Below are 17711 nucleotides of genomic sequence, written 5' to 3'. Positions count from 1 at the left end.
TGCATTGGAACACCACCACCTACAAATTTCCCTCCAAGCCACACACCATGCTAGCTTGGAACTATATCACCATTCCTTCATTGTTGCTGGGTTAGAATCCTGAAGCTCCCTTCCTCATAGAATGTGCCGCAAGGATTGTAACAGTTCAAATGGATGTCTCTCTGCCCTCTTTTCCACTAGCCTAGCCAGTGATGCCCTCTCCCCATGAACAAATGAAAGTAAAAGTGGCACTTATGCTTTGAAACAGTTAATCATTTAATAATTTTTGAGATCATTCATTAAATTCTTTAGCTTTTTTTTATATTGCTCAGAATATGGCATTGTTTTATGTATTTGAATGGTTGCTTTTTTTTTGTAGGTAATGACTGCAGATGTTGGAAACCAAAGCCTAGATTAGAGTGGTGCTGGAAAAGCACAGCAGATCAGGCAGCATCCGAGGAGCAGGAAAATCGATGCTTCAGCAAAAGCACTTCATCAGGAATAGATTTTCCTGCTCCTTGGATGCTGCTTGACTTGCTGTGCTTTTCCAGCACTACTCTAATCTAAACCTTTTTTTTGTGTTTCACATTAGTTAACAGTCATTGACACAATGCATATCCTAGCATAGTGCTGTCTGTACCTCAGGATTTGTGAAGTCATTGAGCAGGGATTGGTGGTAGCTCAGTAATAGAAGATAAATAACATTCTAATTTAACAGAATATGAATAATTTAAAATCTTACAGACTATTTTGAATCAATTCATTTATTTTAATGCTTTATAAATGCTTCTCAGGTAAAATACAATAGTGTTGAGGAATGGAACTCTTCCTATCTTGGGTTTCCACTGTTAGCTTACACATAAATCAAGTATTGTGCAGCTAGATGCAACAGAAAGTTTCAACAACAAAGCTCATGCTACACTCACAAGGGCACAATCAACTTGAATACTTCTATTTTTACTGTTTGTCTCCTATTCCAACCATCTAGGATCATCTGAATATGACTGGTAGCTAATTAATGCTGAGTTGTGAAGAGTTTTTAGAAGTTTCCACCTGTATTAAAAACTCAGCATGATTGGCAATTTGAGGTTTGGTATTGATGGTGCCATCTGACTTGGATTTGCATGGCCATTTTATGGCAGGTGCAGGTTAATTTTGAAAGGGTTGCAAAATCTCTTGTTTAATGATCTGCCTTTGTTGGGTTTCATTACAGCGATATCCTCAACCACGTGGACAGAAGAAAAAGAAGGTTGTGAAATATGGCATGGGTGGCCTTATCGTCTTCTTGTTAATATGCATTGTGTGGTTCCCACTCCTCTTCATGTCCTTGATCAAATCTGTTGCTGGTGTGACAAATAAACCATTGGATGTATCTGTTTCAATAACCATTGGAGGTTATCAGGTAAAACAATTGCTGTAAGTTTTTTAATACTCATTGAAGTAATCAAAAATATCAAGGCTGTCATTTTTACAATTTATGTTAAAGAATGGCAGTGAATGAGCTTTATGGCATCACTTCCACCATAGCTTGGAGTGAGCTATCCTATACAATGATGCACTTCTCGCCTCATTATTTATGCAAGCACTTAACTCAGCAAATTGTGTGCTTCGTGAAATAGAAGTACTGTACTCAGCACTACTGACACCTTTTAGCTTGTGCCGCCATATTTAAAACCCAGACAGACTGAAAAGTCTGAAGCTACTGCTGGAAAGGCAGATGGAGACAAGATCAGTCCTCTTCCCAGCTGACTACAATTTTCACTGGCCTATGAATTCTCTTATTCCATTTAGGTCTCATGCTTTTGCTGTCTTGTGTCAGCAACTATTATGATTCGCCAGCCAGGATCCTGAAGAAAATTTTAACTGTTTGACCAAGGCTTGACTTTCCTTTGGGGTTTTGCTGTGGGCTAACCTAGAGTCCCTATTTCAGGATATGTTCTGAGTGAGGCTATGCAATTGCTTTCACTCAAATGGTGTTCCCTAAGCTCAATCAGACTGATGAGGGTATCCACTTCCATCGGAATACCCTCCAACTCATATGTTCTACTTTTCCAATGATAAAGCCAGTTATAGTGCGTGTTTGAAATCCATTTGTGTTTAGCAAGTAGGTGCTTTTTCATGGTTACATTATTAATCCCACATATCAAATGGTCTCTCAGCCCATTAAGGTTAAACCAAAGTCATATGCCTCTGCCAGTTATCTTAACCTCCTCAAAAATACCAATATAGATCCTTGAATTACCAAGTAAAACCAATAGCATCTCAGAATTAGAGGAGGTATGGGGTCAGAATATTTGTTAATTAAGTAAGGCTGCTAATAACTAAGAAAGCTGTGGGTCCATAGATACTTTGCTTTTCATCTGCTGGAAGATCAATGCATTCTTTCCACATGTTGTGTCCAGTCTTTGACAGCAGGATCAAATGAGGCAAGCTTCCTAAATAATGGCATTCTGCCAGAAAGGCTTACTCCAACTCAAAGATGATTATTGCAAGTGAGTTTCTTCAGGAATGTCTTTTTCTCTCATTGCCACTGAAATAACTCCACAGAGGTTAGTATTCCATCACCATTGGAGGTTATCAGGTAAAACAATTTTATTTACACATAGAGAGTCCTTGACACTGATCCTGCTTCCGCAGAGCCAGCTTTGAGAATGAACAGGATGTATTTTTACATTTTTTTTGCTTATTTTTCCCCAGCACCCATGTTATTTGTGTGCGGGTGGCATTCCTATTTATTTTTTTCTTCTTTTTTCTTCTGTGCACGAATCTTTATTCAGTTTCCACCACCAGGAAGAAAGGAAACACCCGAGTGGCCAGTGACAAGCAATGCCCTTCACATCAAAAGGCAATGCATTCCTGTTCTTTTTTTTAGAGTGAAGAGGATGCCTGACATTCCTGTTTGTTTTTTTTTTCTTTACTGCTAACCCTCACACTACCGCCTAACTGCGGTAGTCCATATTTTTTTTCCCCAGTACCTATGTTGTGTGTGTGCAGATGTGAGACACAGTGAGAGACATAAGGTGTACGAATCTTTATTCAATTTCCACCACCAGGAAGATAGGAAAACACCCGAGTGGCCAGTGACAAGCACTGCCCTTCACAAAAGGGCAATACTGTGTGATCAAACAGTGAAGGGGAGGGCAGGGATTAAATCAAAATAGAGTTGGAGGGGAAATAATGCACTCCACGCCCTGCGGCTCCCACCTGTCCCTGAACAACTCCAGGGTGTTGGTGGACACCGCATGCTTCTTCTCCAAGGACACCCGGGCTCTAACGTAACCGCGGAAGCACTCCTATTTATATCTGTCAGTCAGGGCTCTCTGATTGGACTGGATTAACGGCCCCAATCAGGGAAATTATATTCTATGAAGGGCACCCAGTTGACGTCAATGCAATCACTACAGTCTGGTAGCATCTGTGGAGAGAAAAATAGGGTTAACGGTTCAGGACCAGACCTTTTATTGGACTTGATGAAAGACCACTGACTTGAAACATTAACTCTGTTTTCCTCTGTACAGATGCTGCCAGATTTGCTGAATTTATCCAACACTTTTCGTGTTTATTTCAGATCTACAACATTCACAGTTATTTGTTTTATTTTAGTGCCCTGTAATATATGCACAGTCTCACTGCTGCTTTTTCGCAGTAATTTGGTGCAGAGTATGCATAGCTTCAACTCTCCTGCTTCAGGAGATTCCAGTACCCTCCAATCAACTGTAAGGTCTGACCTTAAAATCTTTAATTACCCCTATCACTGTTCGCATAACCTCAACAACCTGATACAATGAAGTTCATCTCCGGATCTAAACTATATGTTTACCCTGAGATACTATGGACTGCTCCCTGATAAGCTCCTGGCTAATAGATAGTAAAGCCCCCTGAATGATTTATACCTTCTTCCAGACTAACCTGGAAGAACAGTTCTGATTAAATGGGCATCCACCCTACCCCCCCAAACTCCAGACTGATCTCCTAACAGCACCTCGTCTGTTCCCTCATAATCCCAAGAGCGTTTGTATTTAACCTGAGCTCTGATTGTAGCCCAGTCACCAGCATAGATGGAAGGGACTGACTGACTATGGCCAAACCTCTGGACTGACATTAAACCAGCCCTTGATTGATTGAAAAAACATCTTCATCTTACTGTACATTGATGTGGAGGTCCTGGTGTTGGACTGAGGTGGACAAAGTTAAAAATCACACAACACCAGGTTATTGTACAACAGGCTTATTTGGAAGTACATGTTTTCAGAGCACTGCTCCTTCGTAAGGTAGCTAGTGGGGTAGGATCATAGGGCACAGAATTTATAGTAAAAGATCAAAGATGTTTAAATCAGTTTCATGACAAAGAAGCTTTAAATTAGAATCAAAGATCTTTTACTCCTGTGATCCTGCCCTACTCAGCTACCTGACAAAGGTGCAGTGCTCTGAAAGCTTGCACATCCAAATAAGCCTGTTGGACTATATCCTTGTGTTATGGGATTTTAAACATTGTTAATTGAACACTGACTTTGCCATCATGCAGTGTGTTTTTGGCTCATTCTTCAACTCTGAGTTTTATTCAGCACCATGTCATAAAGCGACATGTCCATCCCATCTCAGACTGATATCTTTCCTCTTTGATACTTCCCTGCCATGAACTATCTGCCTCTCATTCTGTACAAAATATCAGGCTGAGACACAGAGGCTATTTGGCTCTACATCAGTGTTAAAAAGCAAGCTGAAACACAAAGGGCGCCTGCACTTTGTGCAGAAGTGGTTTCATATAAAGGGAAGCTAGATAGCTGGCACTGCTATTCCATGAGTTGTTGCTGATAAGGCAGGTTGCTGGGTACCTGCTCAGTTTTGTGACTTACATTTTTGCACCATTGAATTTCTCATTTATAGTGAGGAAGATTGAAAGTGTGATATACAGTTAAGTATTAATTAACTGCAAATGGATGGTAAATAGCTGCCCTCCACCTGGTGACCAGAGTTTGAAATGTGTCATCAAACATGTGAGAACTTAAATGGGAAAACTTTCTCCACTGCAAGAATCTGATCTCTGGACTCTTGCCCAATTAAATTGTTTCACACACCATCATTCTTGTAACTTCAGAGGGGAATACTGTTAGTTCTGATATGACGCAATAGTCCTTGTGCAATGTCACATTATAAGAAAATTATGCAATAGCTGCGCCATTTAAACTAATGGTGCAGGAATCGCATCACAGCCAATGCAGGTAAAGAATATTCATGTTTAGTCATCCTGATTAATATTGATATAAAGTGATGTTAAGTCCAATTTAAAACCTCTTTGTCATGAGACAGATTTAATCGTGTAGTTTTCTCCTTATTTCCAACAGGCAAAGTTAAAACAAGTATACTATATCTCTTCCTAAAATAAACGTGATATGCAGGTGCTGGTGTTGGATTGGGCTGGACAAAATTAAAAATCACATGATACCAGGTTATAGTCCAACAGGTTTATTTGGAAGTATGAGCTTTCGGAGCATTGCTCCTTTGTCAGGTAGCTAGTAGAGTAGGATTATAGGGGACAGAATTTATAGCAAAGGATAATTGCATCAGTGTGTGACACTATGATATTTTGTTATAAATTCTGTGTCCTCTGATCGTACTCCACTAGCTACATAACAAAGGAGCAGGGCTTCGAAAGCTCATACTTCCAAATAAACCTGTTGGACTATAGCCTGATGTCGTAAAATAAACATATCATTCTTGATATACTGAGATAGAACAATAGCAAGGCAAATCAAATGCTCACAGAGCTGGGAAGGCGCATACTTTTATGAGAAGCTGCTTGTTCCAAGGAAAACTAGATTGTTTTCTGGAAGCATAATGCAGTCCCTCATCATATGAGAGTTAAAAAGCCAATGGGAATTGTCTGATATTTGAGACTAGAACAAGAGAAATGAGAGAAGGCTTATGCACATTAAGTCTGGCATGGCACAGTAAGTCTGAATAGTTTGGTTTTGTCCTGTGGACTCTAAGTAGAATGATGTAAGAATTGCTGCCAAGCAGTTTTTTCTCTCTGAAATACAATAATCACCATAAATGGTACTTCTTTCCTTTGAGCATCTCTTTAATACAAAGTTCTATATTCAAATCTGTTTCTTTCCTTAAGCCTATCTTTACAATGAGTGCCCAGCAGAAGCAGCTACAAGATTTTGATCAAAACCAATACAACAATCTTTTAAAGAAATTTAAACATGAACCTGTAAGTACTTTCTGCATCATCAGCATTATGTTCTGTTTGTGCTTAGTATGTTGCACCATGTTAAAGTTTTCTGTGTGGAATAGTGCTATTGTGTGTAAAAGGTGATATATTGAAAGAAGTTGTTCATCTTATATTTTGGCAGCACTCTTATAGATATCATACAAAGCCAAATAATTAGGTATTTGTAACTGTGGCTGGAAATTTCCACAGTGTGTGATAATGTGCTGATAAGCAAACACCTTTCTGCTACTGTATCATTTTGCTAGCAGCAAGAAAGTTGGTAGACTGGTTGCCTTCCTGGAAGCCAACTGAACTGCTTAAATGACCTATTAAGGCACTCCCTGTCTCTAAGGGCATGTTGCCCTCTGCCAGATGCAACATCCCAGCAGCTTCTGGAGCACAAACCCCTTCCCTAGTGGACACTCAGAGGAGAAGGTCCACAGTGATAATGGCTTCCCTTACAACAATGCGGCTTCCAGAACTTAGTGACTGAGCACTCAACCCCCTCGGTTCCTTGGGCCAACTCTAACATGTTTGCATTATTGCCTTTGAGGTAATTATTTGAGTTATTTTTCTTGGAGCAATCAAATAGTGTAATTTGGGAAACTAGGTTTCAGTCAATTTTTTTAAAAGTAATATATCAAATGTTTTTATCTAAAACCTTGCTACACATCTTTATGCTGTCATTATTTACATTTCCATACAAATTTATGCTGGAACAATTATAATAAATTGAAATTGAGTTGAAATAATACAATTGAAATCCCAAACTTGTTTTTAAACCATTCAGTTTTAAACTGTGCCCTCATCAGAAGATCTAGGTCGCTGACTCATGCTATCAGAGAATCAACCTGTTCAGTGATTTTATTACATAGCACTGTAGCATGGGGAACTTGAATCCAAGCCTCCTGGCTCAAGTGTTGGGGCACTACCATTGCCCCACAAGACCCCTCAGTCAAACTTCAAGTCAGCTAAAGCATATTCTTCACATGTGCGTCTCAAAACTGAATTGTAGCTCTTATAGAGTGGAGGACATTGTCACAGAACATCCACGCCTGCCCAATTTTTTCAGGAGTAGAATGCTAGTGCATTTGAGATGGAACTTTGTTTTGTTTTTATTTGTCCAACCCAGGAAAGTTGAAATTTGCTGCAGTCATGATTGATGCTCTATTGATTAACAAAATTAGTCTAGATAGAATATCATCGACAGGGACTGCTGACTTAAACTGTCTAATTTGGTAAATTAGGTCATATATTCCTGTTCATAAAAAAAATTCACCTTTTACTGCTAATGTGCACTTTCAAGTATATTTTTTCATATTTAAAGAAAATGTCTCACTCAGTTTGAGTGTTGTGCAGTTACTTTAGTTAAATATTTTTGCATTTCAAGGTCAAAATAAACATTGGCTCTGTTTATGCAGTTGTATTTTTAATTAGTAAAAGTCACTTTAATGCAACTTTTATCCCTAACACTTATAAAAGTACGATTAAACAAGGGTGGGCAGCAGGATTTATTGAGGGAAAGTTATGTCTGATTAATTTGATTGGTTTTAGTTTGCTAAAAGATTCTTCAAAAGCATTCCAAGACCAGCTTTTACAACTAATTGACAATTTGACAGGTCCTAAGAAACACTTGTCGTGGTGAACAGAGAAACAACTGTAGAACAGCTCTGTAAGGTCACCATGTGACTATCAGGCAGTAAGTTGATAAGAAAAGTCAGCTGCTAATTGAAAGTCAGTTGAATTTTTTATAGGCATATAGTCAGGCTGACCGACAAAATAGTATCAAGATTGTGGTGCTGTGGTTCTAGGCTTTTGTCCAGAACGTCAATCTTCCTGTTCCTCAGACGCTGCCTGACCTGCTGTGCTTTTCCAGCACCACATTCTCAACTCTAATCTTCAGCATATGCAGTCCTCTTTTGCCTAGGCAAAATAGTATGGTGAAGTTCTACAGAAGCTAACTTTCCTTACATCCATCACAATACTTAGTGCAATCAGCTTGTGAACTTCACTATCATGTGTCGAGGCTCACACCTAAACTTCAGGCTCTCATTTCCTACACCTTGAACTGCCAAGTCTTAATTCCTTACCTCCAAAGATGACATATTAGGTTATGATATACCTTTCTGGGCTTTTCAGAAATTTTCCATATATTCGTCCTGACTTGCATCTGAAGTTGAAAGTTGATCACCATGTGCAATATATGTGTTAACTGGTCTCTGAAAGTAGAAGTGAAATTCACAGTTAACTAATAGCTAATTCTATCTTTTCTTAGGCTGCTATGCAATTTCTGGATGCATACATGAAAGAAGACATTCTAATTGCACAACTTGAAGGAAATTCAAATTCTCTTTGGACTATCAGTCCTCCAAGTCGGAGCAAGATGGTAGAAGAATTGAAGGATAATGTTTCAAAGATCTTCATTGTGGTTTCTTGGTCTGTTCAAAGGTAAAAGGTTATGAAGTTTTAATTACTAGTAAATTTAAGTGCACAGATGATGAGCTGGATTTTAAAGCCTCTTGTAGAGCTTATATAGGAGGCGAGATAGTCCATAAAACCGTGAAGGTTGGTGTATCTGTTATCTCTCTCTGACCATGTCATTTTATCAAAATAAGATGGCAGACAGACCTCACACCCAGAATGCAACTAAGACATTTAAGTGACTAGTTAAGAGTTGCTTCCCACTTCTGTTGATATTTAGCAAATGGTCAGAGGAGACTGCTAGGTAAACTCTGGTTTACAAAGGTTTAAGAACTCTCTTCTTTTAAGGCAGATATTTGACCCATAGAGTCTAATGAGAGTGGCACCACTTGCATGAAGCCCACTTCACCTGACGAAGGAGCAGTGCTCAAAAAGCTTGTGATTTTAAATAAAACTGTTGAGCTATAACCTGGTTTTGTGTGACTTCTGACCTATATAGAATGCAGTAGTTCAATTTGGAAGTCGCCCACAAACTTATCAAAGGAAACTAAAAAACAGTAATAAATGGCAGTCTTGTCAGTCACATCCACATCTCAAAGCTAAATTATAATTTGCTGGAATGGATATGTTCCACAGCTATGTGGCTGGTTGGCTGACACTTAAAATGGTTGGCAGCTATGACTAAAATGTGTGTCACCTGCCCTTGTACTGGAAAAGGTAAAAATTAAAACCAATTTCTTTTAGTATCTTGCCTGCTCGGGTTCACTCTATTAGGTATTCAAAGAACAATTTTTTTTGCAACTCTCTGGTCTTTTTAATGTAATTTCCAATCTCTCCAGGGCATTTTTCATCTGGTAGTATTTTGATAGGTCATAATTATGACAGCCCAGCAAATGCATCTTCTCACCAATGTATTAATAAAGCATTCATGTTCTTAATGGTATTGTGGAAGGATATACCCCCATGGTATCTGTCTCTGTTTACATCTGTCTTGATTGGTGCAAAATTATAAGTCAAAACTTTCAATGATGGTAGGGAATACTATCAGTATTAAAGTCATTCCTGCTGCTGACTGATTGATAGTCATAGACTTTATGTTGTTGTCTCCCTCCCATGGCTTTGCCTTGGCCAACTTCTCATTTTCATTTAACAGTTTGATAATTTATTTCCAACCCAGCTATATTGGCATGCAGCAGATTCCTCTTTGTTTCTTAGTTGTCCTTTGCCAATTTTACCACATGAGTTTGCCTGTGTCATTGTCTTCTAGCAGCAATAAATTGTACTTGTTATATTTAGCTCAATTCGTCTTTCTTTGGTTAGGTGTCTGGTTAAATGATCAGCTGAAAAATAATACCTCGCTGCTAACTACCTTTTACAGTGAAAATACCACTTTAATTATTTTTCATTACTTTATACCTATTTGATATTTCATTCCAGGTCACCTATATAGTAGATAAATTTTACTAAATCTCTGGTGGAAGGAACAGGGGCAGAGGGGCTGGTAAAATAGTGGAGCTACCTTGTTGGATCAGTTCCCCATCATTCTCCTACCATTGCTGCCATTAGTATGAGAGGCAGAAGGGTAGCTGTAATCTGTTGGCTTCTCTTGGTGGAGCCTCCATGAGGCACCCTGGAAGCCTGCAAAGCCTGAGGTTCCATTGCCCAACTAAGATTCCATGGGTGCAAATTACACAACTGTATCCTCAAAGGGTGTACCCTTTGTCTCATGAAGCCCCTTAATTTTAATTGTTGCTTACCAATGAGGAGGTTGCCTTCAGTAAAATGATTAAACTATCAAACCACAGCCAGCAAGTGGTGCAAACATGCTACCCACTTTTCAACTTGTGGATGTCAAAACCCTTGGTAAAATTCAGCCCTTTTATTGTACAAAAGTAAATTATGATATATTTCTTTCTTAGAATTTCAGAATGGTCCTCATTAAGGAAGCAAATAAATTGTATGTTTGACTTATACATTTTTACAATCTCAACAATTTTTACTTGCAAAATTTTTAACTCATTGTTCTAATTAAATCATGTCACTGTATTCATGTTATGACCCTAAGGTTATTGTACACACAATATGTGTTCATCATGTACATTGTAATCAGTTTTCAATATTTTTAATTTGCAGGAATGTCAGTCTTGGTGGAAAATCGGAAATTGCTTCAGATAAAATCTCATTAGAAATTCAACCAGAAGCCAAATTATCACTTGCTGCAGTGGTGGAAGGAATAAAGAACGAATCTGTGTAAGTTAACCAGATCATTTAACTTGCATCCACAATAGTAATTTCACATTCTAAGGTGTGTTCTCTCACAAATAATCTTGACATTAAATATAAACCTTGTTTTAAAAATCTAAACCTGGCATTTATATGTTTGCATAAAGTGCTAAAGTTTGAAATCTGAGTTTTGATATCAATACTTAAAGGAAGAATTTTTCTGTTTCTTTATTTGGCATAAGGAGGATATTTTGAAAATGTCTTATGCCAATTAATGAATATAGGGTTTTTTTTTACAACAACAAGACTTTCATTTATAAGAATGTAAAAATGAGGTTTCAAAGAAACACAATGAAAATATAAGGTTGTGGAAGTCAAAGAAAGAGAGATTAGTAGTGGTGACTGGGTCAAAGTGGCAAGTTTTATGAATGACCTTAATGAAGAAGAGACCGGTGGTGAAAGGGAAAGTCGTGGAAATGATGTGGAGGCAGCCAATAAGATGGAAGTTAGACATGATAGTGAGGCAATGGTGAAAGGAGGAGGAATAAAGAACTTGGTGCTAGGGAAAATGAGGGTTTTGTAGGAAGGAGCAGTTGCAGAACTGGAGAAGGTTGTGGTGATAGAGAAGAGCAAGTTACAGTAATAGGGACAGCCATAGCCTGAGAGGGAATTTACCACAAAGAATGAGAATTTTGAGGATCTCAAAAACTCTTGTGGGTGAGCATGAAACAGGCAATGAGCAAGTTAATCTGTATAGAACTTATCTTTTATTCACAAATGAGATATGGGCATTGCTAGCTGGGCCAGCACTATTTACCGATCACTAGTTGTCCTTGAGAAGGTGGTTATAAGTTGCCTTCTTGATGAGTTGCAGCCTATTTACTGGAGGTTGACCCACAATATTGTTTGGGAAGAGTTCCAGGATTATGACCGAATGATACTGAGGGAATAGAAATTTACAAGTCCGCATAGTGAGTAACTTGGAAAGGAACTTGCATGTAGTAGTTATTCCATGTATCTGCAGCCATTATCTTTCTAAATGGTAGCAGTTGTAGATTTAGAAAGTGCTGCCTAAAGAGCCTTGATGAATTTCAGCAAAGGAGAAACAGAATTCCACATGGAAACAGTAACATTTTATGGAAGATGGAAGGAATGGATAATCTCAGACCAGAAGTGACAGTGACATGCCTGAGTTTTCCTTAACAGATGTGGCTATTTAGGAGTGGGTACAGGTTACTCGAGATGGAAATATTGTCTTGCAAGCTCAAGCCAAGGTCTAATGGATGTCAGCATTGTGAGCAATTGGGTTCAGCTTCAGTGTGAACAAACTTACAGTTCCAGGGAGACGAGAAGAATAGTAGATGGAGGAACTTAATTGGATAAGAATCTGGCAATCTGTCTATATCTGGGGTATAAGTGTAGCCACTGAAAAGAATGGAGATGCAATCTGTAAGGAGACCTAGTGGCAGAGGCCAAGACTTTATGACTGGAAATTCTACTTCTGCAGCTGGAAACCCAATCCAGAAAGGGAAGAGTTGGGATGGGGCTTTGTGGAAGAGGAAGCAGTTTGCTGGCAAGTCTAACCAACCAACTGGAAGCTATTTAACCCTTCTAGCCTGCTCCACTATTTGACTCACAGAGTCATAGAGTTGTACAGCATGGAAACAGACCCTTCGGTCCAACTCGTCCATGCCGATCACATATCCCAACCCAATCTAGTCCCACCTGCCAGCACCTGGTCCATATCCCTCCCAACCCTTTCTATTCATATACCCATCCAGATGCCTTTTAAATGTTGCAATTGTACCAGCCTCCACCACCTCCTCTGGCAGCTCATTCCATACACATACCACCCTCTGAGTGAAAACGTTGCCCCTTAGGTCTCTTTCAAATCTTTACCCTCTCAACCTAAACCTATGCCTTCTAGTTCTGGACTCCCCCACCCCAGGGAGAAGACTTTATCTATTTATCCTATCCATGCCCCTCATGATTTTGTAAACCTCTATAAGGTCACCCCTCAGCCTCTGATACTCCAGGGAAAACAGCCCTAGCCTATTCAACCTCTCCCTATAGCTCAAATCTTCCAACCCTGGCAACATCCTTGTAAATCTTTTCTGAACCCTTTCAAGTTTCACATCTTTCCAATAGGAAGGAGACTAGAATTGCATGCAATATTCCAACAATGGCCTAACCAATGTCCTGCACAGCCACAAACATGACCTCCCAACTCCTGTAAACAATACTCTGATCAATAAAGGAAAGCATACCAAGTGCCTTATTCACTATCCTATCTACCTGCGACTCAATTATCAAGGAACTATGAACCTGCACTCCAAGGTCTCTTTGTTTAGCAACACTCTCCAGTACCTTACCATTAAGTGTATAAGTCCTGCTAAGATTTGCTTTCCCAAAATGCCGCACCTCACATTTATCTGAATTAAACTCCATCTGCCACTTCTCAGCCCATTGGCCCATCTGATCAAAATCCTATTGTAATCTGAGATAACCTTCTTTGCTGTCCACTATACCTCCAATTTTGATGTCATCTGCAAGCTTACTAACTATACCTCTTTTGCTCACATCCAAATTATTTATATAAATGATGAAAAGTGGTGGACCCAGCACCAAACCCTGTGGCACTCCACTGGTCACAGGCCTCCAGTCTGAAAAACAACCCTCCACCCGCACCCTCTGTCTTCTACCTTTGAACCAGTTCTGTAATCAAGTGGCTAGTTCTCCCTGTATTCCATGACCAGTCTCCCATGGGGAACCTTGTTGATTGCCTTACTAAGGTCCATATAGATCACGTCCACCACTCTGCCCTCATCAATCCACTTTGTTACTTCTTCAAAAACTCAATTAAGTTCGTGAGACATGATTTCCTATACACAAAACCATGTTGACTATTCCGAATCAGTCCTTGCCTTTCCAAATACATGTACATCCTGTCCCTCAGGTTTCCCTCCAACAACATACCCACCACCGATGTCAGGCTCACTGGTCTATAGCCCCCCATTTTGTTCTTACCACCCTTCTTAAATAGTGGCACCACGTTAGCCAACCTCCAGTCTTCCAGCACCTCATCTGTGACTATCAATGATATAAATATCTCAGTAACAGGCCCAGTAATCACTTCTCTAACTTTACACAGAACTACAGGGTACACTTGATCAGGTCCTGGGCATTTATCCACTTTTATGTGTTTCAAGACATCCAGCACTTCCTTCTCTGTAATATGGACATTTTTCAAGATGTCACCATTTATTTCCCTACATTCTATATCTCCCATGTCCTTTTCCACAGTAAATACCAATGCAAAATCAGTAGGGCGGCATGGTGGCTCAGTGGTTAGCACTGCACTAAGGAACCAGGTTTGATTCCAGCCTCGGACAACTGTCTGTGTGGCGTTTGCACATTCTCCCTGTGACTGCAAGGCTTTGCTCCAGTTTCCTCCTCCAGTCCAAAGACGTGCAGGTCAGGTGAATTGGCCATGCTAAATTGCCCACAGTGTCAGGTGCATTAGTCAAAGAGAAATGGGTCTGGGTGGGTTACTCTTCGGAGGGTCAGTGTGGACTGGTTGGGCCTGTTTTCACACTGTAGGTAATTTAACATAATCTAAAAAAAACTCGTAAAGTATCTCCTGCGGCTCCACACAAGGCTGTTTTGCTGATCTTTGAAGGACTCTTCCGAATTACCCTTTTGTCCTTAATGTATTTGTAAAACTCTATTTGCTAAAGTTATCTCATGTCCCCTTTTTGCCATCCTGATTTCCCTCTTAAGTATACTCTTCCCGCCTTTATACTCTTCTAAGGATTCACTTGATCTATCTTTTCTGTACCGGATATATGCTTGCTTCTTTTTCTTAACCAAACCCTCAATTTCTTTAGTCATCCAGCATTCCCTATACCTACCAGTCTTTCCTTTCACGCTAACAGGAATATACTTTCTCTGGACTCTTGTTATCTCATTTCTGAAGGCTTCCAATTTTCCAGCCGTCCCTTTACCTGCGAACATCTGTGCCCTGGATCATAGTTGATCATCTACCTCAACATAATTGTCCTATGTTACCTCCACATTGCTTGATATGATTTGCATCCAAAATTCGAGAAGGAACTTCTATTCTGAGCGTACTTAAATAGCTAAATTTCTCAGCCATTTGGGGTAAAGAATTCCAAAGAGTCACTACCCTCCGAGTGAAGAAATTCTTTCTGATCTCAGTGGGAAGTGACTTGCCATTATTCTGAGACCTTCGTTTCTCCTAGTTTAAACTCTTCCAGCTGAGGGGCACATCCTTTTTGAATCCGCCCCATCTAACACTTTAATAATTTTTAAGTTATAAATAAATTGGATGTGAACATAGGAGATATAGTTAGTAAGTTTGCAGATGACACCTAAATTGGAGGTGTAGTGGACAGCAAAGAAGGTTACCTCAGATTACAATGGGATTTGGATCAGATGGGCTAATGGACTGAGGAGTGGCAGATGGAGGTTAATTTAGGTAAATGTGAGGTGTTGCATTTTGGGAAAGCAAATCTTAGCAGGACTTATACACTTAATGGTAAGGTCCTAGGGGTTGTTGCTGAACAAAGAGACCATGGAGAGTAGGTTCATAATTCCGTGCAAGTAGAGTCACAGATAGATAGGATACTGAAGAATGTGTTTGGTATGCTTTCCTTCATTGGTCAGAGTATTGATTGTAGGATTTGGGAGGTCATGTTATGGCAGTACAGGATTTTGGTTAGGCCACCTTTGGAATATTGCATGCAATTCTGGTCTCCTTCCAATTGGAAGGATGTTGTAAAACTTGAAAGGGCTTAGAAAAGATTTACAAGGATGTTGCCAGGGTTGGAGGATTTGAGCTATAGGGAGAGGCTGAATAGGCTGGGGCTGTTTTCCCTGGAGCATCAGAGGCTGACGGGTGACCTTATAGAGGTTTATAAAATCATGAGGAGCATGGATAGGATAAATAGACAAAGTATGTTTCCCTGGGTTGGGGGAGTCCAGAACTAGAGGGCATAGGTTTAGGGTGAGAGGGTAAAGATATAAAAGAGACCTAAGGGGCAACTTTTTCACGCAGAGGGTGGTACATGTGTGGAATGAGCTGACAGAGGAAGTGATGAAGGCTGGTACAGTTGCAACATTTAAGAGGCATCTGGATGGGTATATAAATAGGCTGGGTACTTGCAATTGAGAGAAGCTTAGGTTGGGATATCTATTTGGCATGGAACGAGTTGAACCGAAGGGTCTGTTTCCATGCTGTACATCTCTATGACTCTAATTAGACCACCTTTCAATCTTTTGAACCACAATTGAGAAGAGAGGCCCTGTTTCTGCAATTATTTAGAAAGTGAAACTTACTGAAGTGAGTGTTGCTCCATTGAAGGTGAGGGTGGGGAATTAATGAGGAAAAATTGAGGACTGCAGATACTGGAGATCAGAATTGAGAGTGTGGTGCTGGAAAAGCACAGCAGGTCAGGCAGCATCCGAGGAGCAGGACAGTCAAGGTTTTGGGCTTAGACCCTTCATCAGGAATGAGGGGGTAGTGAGATAAATGGAGGAAGGTTGGGCCTGGGGGGAAAGTAGCTGAGAGTGCAATAGGTAGAGGAAGGCAGGGGAATGGTAATAGGTGGAAAGGAGGGTGGAGTGGATGGGAAGGAAGATGGACAGGTAGGACAGATCATGAGGGTAGTGCCGAGTTGGAGGTTTGGATCTGGGATATGGTGAGGGGAAGAGAAATGAGGAAACTGTTAAAGTCCACATTGATCCTGTGTTGTCGGAGGATCCCAAGGCGAACGATGAAGCGTTCCTCCTCCAGGCACGGGTGGTTAGGACTTATTGATGGAGGAGGTCCAGCACCTGCATGACCTTGACAGAGTGGGAGGGGGAGTTAAAGTGTTCAGCCACGGGGCAGTGGGGTTGCTTCATACGCGTGTCCCAGAGATGTTCTCTAAAGCATTCTGCAAGTAGGCATTTTGTCTCCCCAATGTAGAGGAGACTGCATCGGGAGCAATGGATGCAGTAAATGACATATGTGGAAGTGCAGGTAAATTGATGATGGATGTAGAAAGCTCCTTTGGGACATGGGCACCAGTTTTGCAATTCTTGTGGTGGCATGGGAAGATGCCAAGAGGGGAGGGTGGATTAGTCGGGGCATGGACCTGATAAGAGAGTCACAGAGGGAATGGTCTTTATGGAATGCAGGTAGGAGTGGGGGGAGAAATATATCACCAGTGGTGGAGTCTGAGAGGACCAGGAGGGGTCTGTCCTTGTTGCAGTTGGAGGGGTGGGGTTTGAGGGCAGGTGTGCGGGAAGTGGATGAGATACGCTGGAGGACATCATTGATCACATGGAAGGGGAAATTGCGGTCTTTGAAGAAGGAGGCTATCTGGTTTGTTCTGTGGTAGAACTGGTCCTCCTGAGAGCAGATGCAGCGGATGCTGAGGAATTGGGAATAAGGGCGGTTTTTTCAGGAGGCAGGGTGAGAGGAGGTGTGGTCCAGGTAGCTGTGGAAATTGGTGGGTTTGTAGAAGATGTCCATGTTGAGTCGGTCACCATTGATGGAGATGGAGAGGTCCAGGAAGGGGAGTGAGGTGTTCAAGATGGTCCAGGTCAACTTAAGGTTGGGATGGAATGTGTTGGTGAAATTGATGAACTACTCAACCTCCTTATGAGAGCATGAGGTGGAGCCAATACAGTCGTCAATGTAGAGGAAGAAAAGCTGTGGAATGATGCCAGTGTAGCTGTGGAAGATGGACTGTTCTACATACACAACAAAGAGGCAGGCATAGCTGGGGCCTATGCGGGTGTCCATGGCTACCCCTTTGGTCTGGAGGAAGTGGGAGGATTCAAAGGAGAAATTATTGAGGGTGAG

At 40.6% G+C, this 17711-nt stretch overlaps 1 protein-coding gene across 1 annotated transcript in view; it reads left to right on the top strand.

Annotated features, from left to right (window-relative positions):
- The window catches only part of LOC132815248 (piezo-type mechanosensitive ion channel component 2-like), a 467530-nt gene that overhangs the window by 432853 nt on the left and 16966 nt on the right, over window positions 1–17711 (top strand). Inside the window, exons 45-48 of the mRNA XM_060824063.1 lie at window positions 1193–1381; window positions 6104–6196; window positions 8472–8644; window positions 10751–10867. Coding sequence (XP_060680046.1) covers window positions 1193–1381; window positions 6104–6196; window positions 8472–8644; window positions 10751–10867 — 572 coding nt within the window. The remainder of the gene's footprint in view (window positions 1–1192; window positions 1382–6103; window positions 6197–8471; window positions 8645–10750; window positions 10868–17711) is intronic.

The sequence above is a fragment of the Hemiscyllium ocellatum genome, chromosome 4 (genome assembly GCF_020745735.1).
Source record: "Hemiscyllium ocellatum isolate sHemOce1 chromosome 4, sHemOce1.pat.X.cur, whole genome shotgun sequence".
In the NCBI taxonomy this organism is placed as follows: Eukaryota; Metazoa; Chordata; class Chondrichthyes; order Orectolobiformes; family Hemiscylliidae; genus Hemiscyllium; species Hemiscyllium ocellatum.
The sequence above is the reverse complement of the archived record's forward strand: the minus strand, read 5'-3'. Positions and strand labels throughout refer to the sequence as shown.